We start from the raw sequence: 17,513 nt of genomic DNA, 5'->3' as shown, positions 1-17,513 counted from the left end.
TCACTGGGGCATGCATGGGATAGATACAAAAGTTTGCTAAGAAAAACACCCACGCATGGCTTTGAAGAACAGGAAGTAGTCTTAACTTTCCTTGGAGGGCTTGGTTCACAAACCAAGATGATGCTTGATGCCTCAGCAGGAGGCAATATTAAATGGAAAACTCCAGAGGAAGCCACAGAAATTATAGAAAACATGGCTACTAGTGATAATGAGCTGCACAGTGAGAGAGGAGCTCCTATGCAACAAAAAGGAGTTCTCCAATTACAGACACATGATGCCTTGCTAGCTCAAAACAAAATTCTAACTCAACAGCTGGAGACTCTTACTAAAACTCTTGCACAATTACCCAAAGAGTTGAAGATTGCTACACAGGTACAATCCCAGTTGTGCGAATTGTGTGGAGGCGACCATATTAATGGTCAATGTGCCTTTCCAGTAGAAGCCGTAGAGGATGTAAACTACATGACCAATCAATACCGTCAAGGGAACTATAATCAAGGGTGGAAACCACACCCAAGCATTGGTCAAGGGCAAACTGGGCAAGCTGGTCAATTTAATAAGCAGCAGCAGCAACCCACCTTATGGCAGCAGATATCTATGCTTAATGAAAGGTCCATGAGGATGGAGGAAACTCTTAACAATTTCATACAGAAAACTGAGTCTACCCAAAAGAGCACTGAAGCTGCTATCAAAAATTTGGAAACTCAGATGGGGCAGATCACCAAGCAGGTGGAAGAAAGGCCAAATAGAAATTTTGGGGCTAATACTGAGGTTAACCCCAGAGAAAAGTGCAAGGTGGTAGAGAGTGTTGATGATGAGAAAGTTGAGTTAGATATAGAAGAGAGAAGAGAAATAGAGAGCAAAAACACTTTTCCTTTTCCAATACATCAAGGGAAACAACTGGATTTCACTGAATTATTCAAAATGGTGGATAATGATGCACCTTGGGAGCAGATTCTACAACAAATCACAGTTTACACGAAATCTGATGAAAACATCTCTACAAAGAAAAGACGTAAAGATGATGAAGTAAAGGAGTGTATAACTGTTAAAAAAGAGCCATTCCCTCCTAAAGCAACAGATCCAGGAAGATTTTCTATACCTTGTACCATAGGGAAGAAAAGGGTTAAGAAAGCTCTTCTTGATTTAGGTTCAAGTGTTAACTTGATACCTTACTCTTTACTGGAGCAAATCGGCAATGTTAATGTGAAACCTGTAAAGGTTAATCTAGTAATGGCTGATGGATCTTCAAAGGAGCCATGTGGGATTGCAGAGGACATTATAGTTTGTGTTGGCAAACTTCAGTTCTTGGCAGACTTTGTGGTGATGAAGATGGAGACAGAGAAGATACCTATCATACTTGGAAGACCGTTTATGAAAACGGCCAGAGCTATCATTGATGTAAATGAAGGTATAGTGGTGCTCCAGGATCGAGAGGAGAGAGTGGTTGTAGACGTCTTTAAAGATGAGACGCAAACATAGGAGGAAGAAGCTAGTTATAAAGCTGCATTTCAAGATGCACACATGACTAGCCATAAAGATGAAGATCCCAAGGTTGCAGGTAACCATTGTTTGTTGTTTTAGGTGAAAAAGGAAGAAAAGATTGGAGGAGGAGGAGAAATTCCTGATGACTGGGAGAAAAGAAGACCCCAACTTGGTGTACCTGTGAGAATCAAAAACAAGTTGTGGGTTGTGAAAGGCTTTAAAGAGAAGGAGATGATAGAGATAGAATCTCCACATCTTAGAAGAATCAAAACAGTTCACAAGAAACAGCTGAGGAGTTGGTGGGATAACAACATCAACTATGAAGAAAGAACTTGAGCTTTACTGGGTCAAGCTAATGACGATAAAAGAGCGCTTGCTGGGAGGCAACCCAGTTGATTTAAAAACTTTTAAATTTTATTTTTGTTTGTAATTTTTAAATCTGTTGAACATTATTGTGTAAATATTTTGTTGGACATAGCATCTACTGAAGGATGCTAGTTGGATATAGCATCTACTAAAGGATGCTAAGTTTGTAACACCTACTGATGGGTGTTGGTGGATTTTGGGTCAGGCTCATGACGTTAAACAAGCGCTACCTGGGAGGCAACCCAGTTGATTAATTGTTTTTGTTTGTTTCATTTTAGTTGCATAATAGGGTTTTGCATAAGTATTTTAAGCATTGAATTGCAGGGAACCAGTGAGGGGCATGTCTAGGAGGCACGTAGGTTAAGAAAAGAAGGAGAAGAGCACATCACGAAAGTGCCGCTGAGCAGTAATTTACCGCTGAGCGGTACTCTCGCAGATGGGCTTTAGTTTCCCCTCAGCGGGACTCGAGCCCATTAGGGTATTTTATACCCTAAGCTGCGCATAAGCTTCTATTTTCAGGCTTTTCTCTGCACACTCACTCACACATACCTTTTCCAAGGTTCTCCACATCTTTTCCCTCTTCCCTCTTGAGAAAATCTCTCTTTCACTCACTTGCTCACTAGTTTTGCATCTAAGTTTGGGGTTGGGAGAGAGCATCATTGAAGGGGATGATTTCTTCATTGTGGTACTAATGCTTAACAATGTATCTTTTGGTTTTGTGAATTATGTTTGATGCAGGGATGGCCTCCTCATCAGGCAAAGAGAATCAAGACTATAAGATCCAAGAAGAAGGAGGATACAGAGGACAGCTCAGATTGATGAGGAGCTGAGATAGCATTTACTGATGAATGCTATCATATGCTTATGCTTTTATTGGTTTAAGTTTTCTGAACTTATTTGTTTTTGTTTTTAGATTAGGGTTTGATGTACTCTATTGAACACCTGGTTTGTTATGATGGTTTGCTATTAACTGTGATTGTTTGATAAGTAATGCTTGATGATGCTTATTGATTGATTGATGTTGAGATGATGTGCACATTAAAATGCTTATACAGGTGATTCACAAGCTTTGTGAACAAATGCATGATATTATGATTGTGATTGTGAGATTAAGCAGGATGTGTATGTCAAATGTGGATGAGCTTATATGTGAGGTTTTGAGCTCCAGAGTTTTTGTTATGATTGAATGCTATTACTTTGAAAGCATGAATGATTTTGCCCAGGTTTTCTATGATTGAATCAATTGCTTGTTTTGCATCATGTGATCAAGGCCGTTTGTTGGAACCCTTTTTATTGGCCAAATTCATAAAGTTAGCCCACTAAAAGAGAACACTTTGTGTTCTATCCTTTGAACCCTTAGCCTTGAACATAAATTGAAAACCCTTGATTGAAAATCTTTACCTTGAGTTAAGTAGAAGATATTGTGTGGTATTGTTAAATGTTCAAGTTTGGGGTTGTTGGGAAAACATGAAAAAGGAAAAGCATTGAGCTAAGAGCTAAAAAGTAAGAATATACAAAGAAAAAGAAAAAGAAAAGAAAAAAAAAAAAAGCAAAGCTCAATGCAAATGCAAAGGCAAGTTGGGAAAAATAAGAATAATTGTGTTGATTATGATTCTCTTAACTCAAGGATTTTGTGATCCAGAAAAACCAATTTTCTTGTTAGCCCAGCCACATTATAAGCCATTGAAAAGTCCTTGTGATGATGCATGCTTGTGAATGTTTTTGATTGTGGTAAAATGAAAGGCAAAGTTGATTCATGTGACATTGTGATAGTAGAGTGAATGAGTGATTACCTCTTATACACTTGTGTGTGAGTGAAACACTTTACCTAGTGAGGAAATATTCCATGAACACATGAACATCCATGCTTAATTGATTGATCATTCATGAAAAATAGCATTTGCTGGAATTTAAATGACTTTGTGAACACTAAAGCATGTGCACATCTTGATTGAACTCTTGGTCATAAGTTTGATTGTAGTTTTTACTTATCTTGAAAAAGAGGATCTTTGAATAAGTGAACCATCATATGAATTGGTTGAAGATTGAGTTACATCTTATTTGCTTGAGGACAAGCAAAGTTCTAAGTTTGGGGTTGTGATAACAGTTGAAAAACTGTTATTTTCATGCTTAAATTGATACTAAAAGCAACCTTTAACACTTAGAAACTAGCTTGAAATCATGCTTTTAGTCATATTTTCAGAAATAAGAGAGCTGGACAGGTTTATGCTTGATTTCAGTGTTTTTGTGCAGGTTTTAAGGTGAATTTGGTGAAAGAAGTGAAGAAGGAGAGAGATGGAATCAGAAAAGACATCAAAAAGTGCAAAAGGAGAAGCCGCAACTGCCGCTCAGCGGCAGTTTACCGCTGAGCGGCACTCAGGAGTTCACGTTGGAACCGCTGAGGGGCAAAATGGCCGCTGAGGGGAAGAAACTACTCACGCACTTACCGCTGAGCGGCACTTTACCGCTGAGCGGCACACTTATGGGCTTGGACCTAGATTTTCTGTAATTTTAGAATAGTATATAAGCTTTAGGACGTCCTAGGGTTTGTATCTTTGGCAGAAACGAAGCAAACACTCTCTCTTCCACCCCTTTGAAGGAGGATCTTGGATGCTCAGGCTACCTCTTCACCTTTCTAGGGTTTTATCTTTCATTCTTTCATTATTGTTCATCTAGGTTCATGATGGAATCCTATTTGACTTAGTCTTCCTTTTGTATTTTTAGATTTTCTAGCTTAGTTCTTAAGGAGAATGGGTTACTATAAATACCCAACTCCTCTCTTGTATTAGGACTTTTGAGATTAATGAAAATTAGGATTTCTGAAATAGAAATTATTCTCTCTTGAAAGTCAGGCTAGAGAGTCCTTAGACTACCTCTAGCCACCTTCCAAGCACCTTCTTCATTCTCTCATTTTTCCACGTTATTCACTGTGCTTCTCACTCCTCCACGCTGCACCACTCGTCAAAGGCCACATCTTCCACTTATTGCGTCAACGTCCCGTGCCTCTTCTCCCCTTACGCATCAGAGGTACACATCCTCATTTTTACATTTCACGCTCGCAACTTCTTCTTTGAGAGCAATTTCCTCTCTCGTAAGCTCATTTTTCTTCAACCTCAGAATCCACTTTGCATATTTCTCGAGTCCGTCCACTCGAGAGTTCCTCTGTCACATTGCACATTCAATTTCTATTTTGCAATCCTAGATCTAGACTTTCTATCGATTGTTTTCCCCTTTTCTACCGTTTAATCCACTCTCCTCTGAGTAATATAGCTTTCCTACCGTTTAATCTTGAGTTTGAACCGATTCATCGGATCATTTTGAGATTTTCCCCTTTTCTAGGGTTTCCTTCGTGTCTCTAAGGTTATCTCCCGATTAAACCTTAGATCTTATGGTTTTCTTGAGTCTGTTCATAGTTTAGCAGTTTTCCTTCGAGTCAGCTCTCAATTTCGAGCTTCGTTTCCATTCCGCTGCGTCTTCACTCGTCGGAGAGAGCTTCGAGGAGGTCTGGTTCGTGTTCGCGCATCTTCAATCGATCTCTCCTCGGTGTTCGTCCATCAAGTGGTATTCAGAGCAAGGTCGAACACGCTTCGAAGGTAAGTATCTCTGTTTAGATTCTTGTTTCAGTGGTATTCACGTCTTTGTTCATTCATCTTGTTCTGTCTCGCGTTTCTGTTTCGCTTCTCTGTTGCGTTTCTTCATTTACGTGTGTCATCATTTTCCTTCTTTGTCTTGTGTTGTGTTTCGTGTTTTGAATCTCTTCATATGTTTAGGTTTCCAAATTCTGATAAGGTTGGTTGATCTGTCCATTTTTCTGTGTTTGAGTCAGTGTTTCATCATTTTAAATCGGTGCATTCTATTTTGAGTAAATTTTCTTTTGAAATCCAAGTTCAGTTTTGTCTAAAAGTCATGTGCATTGGTTGAAACTGATGTAGTTTTTGAATGTCCTAAAACTGATTTCAGTTGTGCATTTGATCGTCAAATTGTGTTTGAGCCTTGGTATAAACTCTATCACACCGCAAAAGCAATGAAACATTTAAATGAATGAGCTGGTTGATAGATATCCATTGGCCAGTCCAATTGATTCTTTAAAGTTGAAAAATGTTTTAGTCAAGATTCTTTTGATAAATTCATTTCTGGATTTTGAGCTGCTGTTAAAAAGCAAGTGCATACTGCAAAGATCAATGAAAGGCATAGCCTAGATTAGTAGCACTTGTGAACACAGTTTAACCTTGTTGCAGCAGTTGGCCGATCTGCATTACTTTGCTTGTGTCTATGTTTTTTTTTGCGTTTCTTAATCTGGTTTAGGATTAGATCTTTGCTGGACATCTTGCATTAACTTCCTAGTGTCTTGTTTGAATTTTAATTGTTGTTTGAGTTTAGTTAGCTGATCAAAAGCTATTTGATTTCATTGAGTCAAAATTTGAGTGGTTAAGTTGCTTACATTGAGTAATTTGGGGGCTGACTAAGTCAAATTTTGAGATAGTGTGTTTCTGCACCTATTTGCTTTACAAACAAGTTTGTTTTAGTTGTTTGAAACTGATGATGCAAAGAAACCACGAGTTATAACTTCCCTAAGCATTTTCACTCTTTAAACCACCAAATTTTTGGCATTTTTCATTGACAAGTTGCTAGTTGGTTGCCTTTTCTGAAATCTGTGATTGGTGCAAGTGAAAATGAGTTGTCATTGCAGCAAAAGCTTGGTCGTTCTGTTTTCATATAAAAAAAAAAAACAATTGACAAAAGAAACATTTACATAGTTATAAAAAGCTGAAAGACCAGTGCAATTAACTTTTCTGAAATCTGATGCACCAGAAAACTGTTGTTCTCTATTAGCATTTCATCAAACAGTTTCACTCAATTGCTTTGAGCTTAAAATTTTGATGATATTGCAACTTGTTTCTATTTCTTGTTTTATGAATCTGTTCTAGATCCTTTGGTAGGTTCAGTTTTTGTGCCTTCTTCTTAAATAGCTTTGTTTCTTGCTTGTCTTGGTTGATAACTCTGGTTTTGTCTCAGTGCACGTGTAAACTCTGATCTGCTGTTCTGTAATTGAGCTTTTGTTTGCTTTCATAATCTGATCTAGAGTTGTCTTAAGCAATAGATCTGTTGTGTTGTCCTTATTTGTGGCTGTCCTGTTCTGGTTTCTGACTTTGATCTTTGCCTAGCCATTTCTTTATTACGTGAGAAGTTTTTTTTTTCACTCTGGATTTCTGGAAATTGAAAGGAGGTTTGTGTGCTTGGTAGCATTTTAGGTGGTGGTGGTCTGGAATACTCTCCAGCTGTGTACTGCCAAGGGAGAATCTCCCTTCCAAACCTTTTCATTTATGTGCTTTAAATTTTTAAAAAGAAACCTCAGTGCTGTGAGCTTAGTAAGGCTAATTTGGCCTAAATTCCTTGGCACTTTGAAATAGAGAATTCATTGTTAATCTAACTGTTTTGTGATTGTTCATTGTGCAGGAAAAGAAATTGGATCAATTAGATTGGAGCAACTGTGATTTGTTGCAACTGGAACTGCAATCACTGTTTTTTTTTTTTTGATTGATTATTGATTTCCTGGAACTGTTATTTGTGCTTGTGAATCTTTAAACCGTCATTGCATTCATTTTAGTTAAAAGATTGCTTGCTGAATTCATGATGTATTCACTGTTTTGAAAATGAATTGTGATTTCATGGTTTAATTGGGCAAGTTAAATGTTGATTCTGATTTGATAAGACCTATGGGAACTTGGTAGATGCATAGGATTTTCAAATAATGTGCTGATTGTTTTATGAGCATTTCTGGAAGTGCATCAACATTGTTTTAACTACCAATTTCTGCATTGCATCATGTTAATCTTTCTCCATTGATTTGATTAGCTTGTGGTGGTTGTCTAATCAGTTGGATTAAGGTTTGAACTTCATATATTTGAATCTGATGAAAATTGAGTACATTGGCCTATGAGTGCATATCAGAATTTCAATAAAATGATTTGAGAGCTTAAACAGCTGAGATTTATTTGTGCAGATTTCTATTCTGTTTAAATTCATTGTTTAATCTTAGCTGAATGTTCTGCATTACATTATATCACTTTTTGTCCATTGGTTTGATCAGGTTTGATTAATTTGGAATTATTGTTTAATCAGTTTGGTTTCAGTCTTGAATTACACCCATTTGCAGCTGGTTTAATATCCATGTTTATGTGTATTTTGCTGGAATTGGTATAATTTCTGTGTGCAGAATTGAACTGAATCAGTGTAGGGAGATAGTGTAGAATATGTGTGTTGTTGTGTGCAGAGCTGATAAACATTTCGAGTCAAGAATTTTAAGCAGTAGCAGAATATCAGTAGAGTTTACAGCAAGATAGACCAACCATTTAATTAGGGGAGTTGTTTAATTTTGTTGCCTCTAGATTACTTAATTGTTTCTGTCTTAGCTGGAAATTGATAGCATTGATGGTTGCTCTGCTGAATTGAGTGTGAATATTTGATTGCAGTTTGTCATTTGAGAGCAAAAACAATTTTATTAGCTGCCAGGATCAACAAGTGCACACGTGAAGGCCAGAGAATAAAAGGAAAGTTCTAACTGTTATGTGTTTTCATTGTGCAATTCATTCTAGCTAAGAAAATTTTGATTGCAGCTCTGTGCATTTACTTTGTAGGAAACTGATCAGGAAAGACCAAGAGAATTGATAGCCGAAGCACAAAGTGGAACAACAAAGTTGAGCATGAAGTGGACCAGTACCAAGACCGTAGCAGCCTAGCATAGTTATTTTCTTTTGTAATTGTTTTCCTTTAATTTGTTTGTAATAGGCTTGTGTTAGCCTACTGTTAGTTTCATTTTTGTTGTGTAAAAGGGCCTTTTATAAAGTCCAAGTTCTTTGGAAGAGTCCTTGGTGCTCTTTCAAACTCTTGGCAACTTTATTTGCTTTTATTTTTTAGCATAGGTAGATAGATGAATGTGTGATTTGATTTATGTTTCTCGTAGGGGTCATTAGAGTCCGCTGGATTCTTAAGTGTTGTGTTTATCTGATTTTGTGTTCACGGTTAGGATGATTAGGCTAAAAGGGATTAAACTCTAAGCCTTATCACATTAGAGTCCGAAGAGTCTAGTTTTTTGTGTTTAATTGTTTGTGATTGTTTGAGTTGTGTACTTTGTTTCTAAAGGTGATTTTAGTTTAAGGGGTAATTAGTTAGTAGCCTAAGACATCTCTGGCAAGGCAAGACTTGGTACTTAAGCAGCTCTTTAGCTCACCTCTCTTACTTGGGACTTGTCTAAGTGAAAGTTTTGAACCCTTTAGATTAAGAAAACTTTTAAAAACAAAGATGTCTTCTTATAGTTCATATAGGTCTTCTAGGTTAGATAAAGTTGATGAAATGTTTAAACAAGCTAGGAATCTTTCATCATTTGGTAAAGACATAAGAGCATTAACATACCTAGCTTGGGAGAAAGAAATTGATAAAATAAATCCTTGGTTTTATGAAGAGAGTGAATATTATGTCCTTAGCATATATCTCTCTAAGTTAGAAGAGCATGCAAGTGAGTGGTGGAATGAAAGACAATATCATGTTAAGAAAGGTAGAAAGTCCTCCATACGTGATTGGCATGATTTAAAAGCTTGCATGAGAAGAAAGTTTGTGCCTTCAAGCATTAAAAGAAACCTAGAAATAATTAGGGATTGCATTAATGATGGAAAATTATTTCTTGAAAGTTTAAATGATCATGGATTTCTTCGTAGAGAATTAGAATTTGGGGCAAGACTTAAGGAGATCAAGGATAAGAAAAGAGAAAGAGAGATTGAGAGAAAAGAAAAAGAAGAAAGGAAAGAAGAAGAGAAGAGAGAGAGAGAACAAATAGAGAAAAGAAAAGAGAGAAGAAGAGAGGAATTAAGAAGAGAAGAAGAGAGAAAAGAAGAAAAGAGAGAAAGGCAAGAAAGAGAGAAGAAAGAAAAGGAGAAATTGTTACTGATGACAAATCCTATTCTTTCAAAGACTGTGGGACCTAAAAGGGAAGGTTTCCAAATCTTTACTTCTTTTCCAATAATTGATTACTTTTCAATTTTTGACTTCTCTTTCAAACCAATTGTCATGAAAACATTTTCAAAATATGACAATTCAAATCTTGAGTTATTGTTATCTTTAAGAAAACAATTAACTAAAGATAAAATTGAATTTGGACTTCTAAAATTTTCAAAGATTACAAATCAAAGTATTAGAAGTTCTTATTCTCTTGTTTTTAAAGAAAAATTCTTTCTTGGATTAATATTAATCGAAGATATATTTGATGTGTATTGTAGATTCGTGTTTGATCCAGGAGGAAGAAAACTAGATCTAAAAGAATAAGGCCACTCCAAGATGGCCATGATCCCAAAGATTGTGTGGAACTTCTTCATAAGGCGATTGCCAGATTTGAGGACAAATCTTTTCTTAAGAGGGAGGGCATGATGGAATCCTATTTGACTTAGTCTTCCTTTTGTATTTTTAGATTTTCTAGCTTAGTTCTTAAGGAGAATGGGTTACTATAAATACCCAACTCCTCTCTTGTATTAGGACTTTTGAGATTAATGAAAATTAGGATTTCTGAAATAGAAATTATTCTCTCTTGAAAGTCAGGCTAGAGAGTCCTTAGACTACCTCTAGCCACCTTCCAAGCACCTTCTTCATTCTCTCATTTTTCCACGTTATTCACTGTGCTTCTCACTCCTCCACGCTGCACCACTCGTCAGAGGCCACATCTTCCACTTATTGCGTCAGAGTCCCGTGCCTCTTCTCCCCTTACGCATCAGAGGTACACATCCTCATTTTTACATTTCACGCTCGCAACTTCTTCTTTGAGAGCAATTTCCTCTCTCGTAAGCTCATTTTTCTTCAACCTCAGAATCCACTTTGCATATTTCTCGAGTCCGTCCACTCGAGAGTTCCTCTGTCACATTGCACATTCAATTTCTATTTTGCAATCCTAGATCTAGACTTTCTATCGATTGTTTTCCCCTTTTCTACCGTTTAATCCACTCTCCTCTGAGTAATATAGCTTTCCTACCGTTTAATCTTGAGTTTGAACCGATTCATCGGATCATTTTGAGATTTTCCCCTTTTCTAGGGTTTCCTTCGTGTCTCTAAGGTTATCTCCCGATTAAACCTTAGATCTTATGGTTTTCTTGAGTCTGTTCATAGTTTAGCAGTTTTCCTTCGAGTCAGCTCTCAATTTAGAGCTTCGTTTCCATTCCGCTGCGTCTTCACTCGTCGGAGAGAGCTTCGAGGAGGTCTGGTTCGTGTTCGCGCATCTTCAATCGATCTCTCCTCGGTGTTCGTCCATCAGTTCCCCATGAATATGGTGAACTAAACCTTGTATGTTTGTTGGGGAATCAATGTAATCTTTTGAAGCTCTCATATATGGAATTTGTGCTTGTATCTTAATCTAAGACTTATGCTTTCTTTCATCATTAGTTAGGGTTTTTCCTCTTTGGTCAATGCTTGCTTTGTTTAACTCATTCAATGCATGATTTTTTATTTTGTCGATACGGGAACGTACGGGGAAGTCTAGATCCGGGGAATTTCTCCCAATAGTATATTGGTTGCCTTAAGCTCCTGTGTTAAAAAACTAATTGTTAGGAATGCTAGGAATCGTATGAACTCGTAATTAGGGAGAAGCCTTCTTGAAAGGTAATTTAGAGAGTGGACATTAACAATGATGACTTGAATGTTGAATTCCTAAAATATATGAGAGTGGATAAGATGAAATTGACCCCCAACAACATATTCATCAATATATTTCATTGAAAGTGCTTGTCTTTTGTTTTAGCCATTGATCAACCTCATGCATACATGTTTATTTTCGTCTTTTGCATAGTAAAATCCAATTATTTTGTTCTTAAGTCTTAGTTAATCAACAAATCACATAACTAAACTAGGCCGTGAGTCCTTTGGGAGAACGATACTTGGTCTTACCGAGTTTATTACTTGAAACGATTCGGTCATACTTGCCGATTGTTAAACAAGTTTGTGACATCATATTTTGGTGATCATAAATTTGTGCATCAATGGTCTAGTGATCCAGACTTGTGGAGCTATTTTGGCATAGTAGCCTCTGTCAAAGAATTAGGTCATATGAACATCAAAGAATTATGGTACGGTTTAGGAGGTCAGTCTGTGGACCAAGATAGGTTAGAATTATTAACTGATGATAGGGGTGCCATGCATATGTTGAACATTGCTAGGTTAAATGATGAAGTTAATCTGTATGTGGTTCATAATATGATGGAAATGGAAATAATAGAAATGATTGATTGGGTTGGTGGTCATCTTGATGATGAAGGTGATGTTGCAACACAAGTGGAGGAGGTTGAGGTTGTTGGTGATGGTCAACTTGGAACAAAAATGGTGGAGGGTGAGGGGGATGCCCATGAGGGTGATGTTGAGGTCCATACTGAAGTTGGAACAGATATGGTGGAGGGTGAGGGGGATGCCCATGAGGGTGATAGTGAGGATCATACTGAAGTTGGAACAAAAATGGTTGAGGGTGAGGGTGATGCCCATGAGGATGATGGTGAGGATCATACTGAAGTTGGAACAAAAATGGTTGAGGAAGAGGGTGATGCCCATGAGGGTGATGGTGAGGATGTTGAGGTCCATTAGGTTGATGATGGTGAGGTTCATCATGTACAGGAAGCTGAGGTACAGGATGTACATGATTTTGAGCTAGACGATTTAGGAGAGGATGATGATGTAGAGGACAATGAGGGTGATGATGTACATGAGGCAGAGACTGAGGACGAAGATGTAGATTGAGTGAATAAAGTCTAATTGATGTCAGCGTGCATTGTGACATTGGGACTTCTAAAGGAAATGTGAGACAAGAAGCTTCCAGTGCAGTACTTGAGTCTTCATAGTCAACAGATAATGATTGTATTCATGATGTCCGTGGGTTGTCTAACAATGAGTGGCTATCAGAGGAGTTGATTAGTGGATCAGATAGTGAGGACAATGATGGGTCCACTAAGATAAGGTTTTCCACTTTTAGTATGCCTAAAACTTTGGAGGGTTATAAATGGGAAGTAGGAACCTATTTTGCTGAGAAAAATGAATTCATAGATGCCATAAGGACTTATGCACTAAGTAATGGGAGAAGTTTAAAATTTATTAAGAATGACAAGAAAAGGATTTTTGTGAAGTGCTTGGGTGGAAGAGGAAATTGTAAATGGTATGCCTATTGTTCCTTCAGGAGTGATGTCAATGCATGACAACTAAGAAAAGTGTTTGATGCTCATAGCTGTAGTAGAGATTTCAATGTAAAGTTGATGACTTCAAAGTGGTTGAGTCAAAGGATGGAGAAAACTGTGAGAGAAAACCCTACAATGAAGGTCATAGACATTCGGGACAAAGTCACTAGGAAATGGAATGTAGGAATTTCAAGAAATATGCCTTTTAGGGCAAGAGCCATGGCAAAAGATAAGGTTGAAGGGTCATTTGTTGTAGACCTATTATTGGGTTAGATGGATGCTTTTTGAAAGGCAAGTATGGAGGGGAGTTACTAACAGCAGTGGGAAGATATGGAAATGAACAAATGTTGCCCATAGCATATGTTGTTGTTGAGGTAGAAAACAAAGACTCCTGGACTTGGTTCTTGGAGCACCTTATTGAGGACCTTGGTGGGGCAGCTGTATGTGCATGATGCACATTTATTTCAGACGAACAAAAGGTCAGTCAATGTTCAATATCTTGTACATATAACTGAATATCTTCATTACACAAATGTTAATTAAAATATCTTGAATATGTCAGGGTCTTTTGCCAGCTATCCAAGATCTTCTGTCTGGTGTAGAACAAAGATTTTGTGTTATGCATTTATATTCGAACTTCAAAAAAAAAAATTCTTGGAAAAAACCTTAAACGTCTCATGTGGAGGGTAGCAACAGCCACACATCCACAACAATGGGAGGCTGAAATGAGGAATATTAAAGACATAAATTTAGACGCATTTAAATATTTGCTTGCCATCCCACCTAGGTATGTATTAAGTCTTATAATTATTTGATAAACTCACAGTTCACATTTACATACTTGACTAGTTATATTCACTTATCCCTGGTTTTGGTCAAGATCTAGATTCACCTCTAGATCACAATGTGACACTCTTGTGAACAACATGTTTGAGGGCTTTAATAGTGTGCTAGTTGATAGTAGGTGTAAGCCTATTATTAGCATGTTAGAACACATTAGAGTTTACATAATGAAGAGATGGGCTGCCACTAGGACAAAGATGACATCATATCAAGGTTCAATCTTCCCCAAGGTTTTTAACAGATTTCAGAAGGAGTCCTGGTTAACTAGATATTGGTTACCAAGGTAACTTTTATGATGTGTGTTTCCATTCATGTTAACTTTGTTTCCATTTATATTGATCCACCTAATTGTGTTACGAATTGTGTATTAAATACAGGTGGTCAAGAGAAAAATTATTTGAAGTGAAACATGTTTCACAATTTGGTCAGCAATTTGTTGTGAATGTTGACAACATGGACTGCACATGTAGAAAATGGGCAATTACTGGAATTCCTTGTACTCATGCCATAACTGCAATGAAATTTTTTAATATAAATGCAGAAGAATACATTGGACACTGGTTTAGGAAGTCTACCTATGAAGAGACTTACAACACAATAATTAACCCTATCAATGGTCAAAATGTCTGGGATGTTACACCCTATTCAAATATATTACAACCAAAGAAGAGAACAATGCCAGGAAGGCCCAAGAAGAAACGAAGACTGGAGGATTGGGAGTTGAAGAAGAATAACAGTTAATTAAGAAAACTAGTTTGACACATAACATACCTTAGCTAATTTGGACATAATACAAAAATAAACCTTTAAGTACAATTGAATAATAATGTCCACGTTATATTATTATTATTTTAATTATTTATATTATTAATAGATTAACGTTTTTTAAAAAAATTATTACTTATGCTAATGAGAAAGTTTATTATCTACTTTTTATAATTTTATAGTTGTAATCAAAGTATATGATTTTTTAATAGGAAAATCTTTCCTTTAGAGAGGATGTTATATATATATATATATATATATATAAATGAATGAAATATAAATATATTATTTTTAGGACGTATTAATTAAATATATTTTATTGATTTAACTGTGTGTTGTTTTTTTTATTTTAATATTTTAATTGAATTTGCATCGGAAGGTAATTTTCTTAAATTTTTAAAATATTTAAAATAAATTTGTATTGTTTAAAATTTAGAACTTAAATAAAAATATTTAAATTTGTAAAAACCTAAAATTTAATTTATTATTTTAAATTATCCATGAGTCAAACTATGGAACTTTATCAGATAATATTATGTATAATCAGAACACTACAAAAATAATACATTTTAGGAGGGTTAGTTTTCGGGAGTTTTAGAAACCCTGAATAATTTTCGACGGTTTAGGACTAAAATCGTAGTTACCTTTTTTTTTTATTTTTTTTGCTTCTATAACAGACGATGGCCCTAAATTTTTTTTTTTAGTGTATTTCCATAAATAATATCCATCCCTCTTCACGCCTTTCATTTCTTCTATCTTTACTCATTTTCCCTTATTCTCTAATTTCTCATAAACCCTAACTCTCTCCCTCCCCTTCCTGCGTCTTCATTTCCCTGCATCATAATTATTTCCCTAAAAACCCTTCCTCGCACCATCTTCGTTTTGGTCTTCCCCTCCTAGAGTTGAGCGAAGTGTCGAGGCGTCGAGGCAGCGTGGAGGTGCCTTATTGTTCGTCGAGATGCTCTCCGAATTCCTTGCATCTGTGGTTCACGCAACTCAGAAAGCTGGCAAGGTCACTTCATTTTCTCTTTGTTCATTTTCAATCTACGCGTTTGTCTCTTGTACGTTACTCTATTGAACGCGTTATTGATTCGATTGTGTCTAACTCTTTTCTTTTGCTGTTGTTGTTAACTCTTCTATTCGATTATGCCAACTACTATTCCGACTGCCCGACATCCACCAGCAGTGCGATCTAGAGTGCCTAGAAAAGGATAGGCTACAAATCCACACAGTATTAGCTGAAAGGGTGGGCCATTGGATATTTTGGATAATACAAACCTTTTACTTATTGTAGAGATTATTATTTAGAATAATGACAAAATAACTTAAGTTATTTTCATGATTTGCTAATTTTTATTTTTCATGTTGCCATTCAGTGATAGTTGCGTAGAGAGAGAATAGCTGAAAGAATCAAGGTTTTGCAAGAATTGGTTCCTAGTGTCAACAAGGTATTCTTGGATATGCATGCAATTTTATTCCTAAATGTAGTTTGATACTTATCTATAGAACTTGTGAGATTTTGCCCGTGGATAAGTAATGGATTGTGTTTCATCACTAGACTCTATAATCAATTAGAACTTGTGAGATTTTGCCTGTGGATAAACAATTAGAGATTTTCAAGGAGTGTGCGTGAATGTCTCTGTAATTTGTCTTGTTTGATTTTTTAACTATTTACAGCGTTTCTAGTTTTCTCCTCAATATAAAACTATTGTATCAAAATGAATGTTAAACATGATAAGGTGATATTGACTAATCAGATAAAAAGCACTGATGCTTCTAATTTTGAATTTGGAAGAAGGCTAAAGAGGAGAACCATCATTTAAAATGACCACATTTCCAAGCTATTCGAGATAACATAAATAAAAAATGGAAAAAGAAATTGTGTCTTTTGAATAAAAAATGTGTAGGATTGGGAAAAGCAATGTAACTTTGACATGAAAGAGTGTTGATAAAAAATGTGTGAAGAGAATATACCAAACCATAAAAATGTGTGAAGAGAATATACAAAACAATACTGTATAACAGCACACACTCAACTATAAGTCTAAAGGTTACATTGAACCTAAATATGTCCAACAATGTGTTTGGGTCTATATAATTCAACATCAATCAAAATAAATCATTATCATATCAATTTGTTAATAGTTACGTATTCTATTAAATCCTATCAAAGTTTCTTTCTCTCTGTTATCATTTATTTTCTAAATACACCAAAACCCCAACCAAGTAGATGTGTTGAGAAAGTATTTAACTTATTCTTAAGAAACTTGAACCAAAAAACCAAACATATCATTCCAGACTTAGATAAGAATCCATATTTCCATGTTAGATTATATACAAAAATACCCCAAAAAACTACATGCATGCAAGAGAATATTAAAAGATAAAAGAAAAGATAAAGTAGGAAAAACTTACTGAAATCAAAATTCTAATTGGTAGAATTTGATTATTATCAGCACACTAATAGCTACCTGGTGAAAAAGATAATAAAAACTTAGGTATCACATAAAGAAGACAAAGTAAATTACGATAGTTAATAAATTTTGGAAATACAATTTTCATTCATCATCTATTTTTAATCTCTGTTATCTGATGATCCTAAATGTATTCATTACAACTTAAGAAAATAGTGATTGATAGATGTCTTTGAATTTTACTGTATTGAAGTTCGAATGTCAAACTCAAACTAACAGATTTAGGCAATTTTAGCATGATAGAATTTAAGATTTTAACTTATAAGATGAAGTAAAAAGTAACACCTAGATCAGAAAAGTCATTAAATATTTCTAAAAACTGACATGGACAAGTTCAAGTGATTGTTGTTGGAGTTGAAAAAGACATATATCAATGCAGGTTGAA

The 17,513-nt window shown here is 35.9% G+C and overlaps 1 protein-coding gene across 1 annotated transcript; it reads left to right on the top strand.

Moving 5' to 3' along the window:
- The first annotated feature begins 13,972 nt into the window (after positions 1-13,972).
- Positions 13,973-14,630, top strand: LOC148200886 (uncharacterized). The gene is made up of 2 exons (XM_088113071.1): positions 13,973-14,172; positions 14,267-14,630. The coding sequence occupies exons 1-2, from the start codon at positions 13,973-13,975 to the stop codon at positions 14,628-14,630; spliced, it is 564 nt and encodes a 187-aa protein (XP_087969197.1).
- Positions 14,631-17,513: the final 2,883 nt, after the last annotated feature.

This window comes from Vigna umbellata, chromosome 4, assembly GCF_029865625.1.
Source record: "Vigna umbellata cultivar VRB3 chromosome 4, Vumbellata_1.0, whole genome shotgun sequence".
NCBI classification, from domain to species: domain Eukaryota; kingdom Viridiplantae; phylum Streptophyta; class Magnoliopsida; order Fabales; family Fabaceae; genus Vigna; species Vigna umbellata.
The sequence above is the reverse complement of the archived record's forward strand: the minus strand, read 5'-3'. Positions and strand labels throughout refer to the sequence as shown.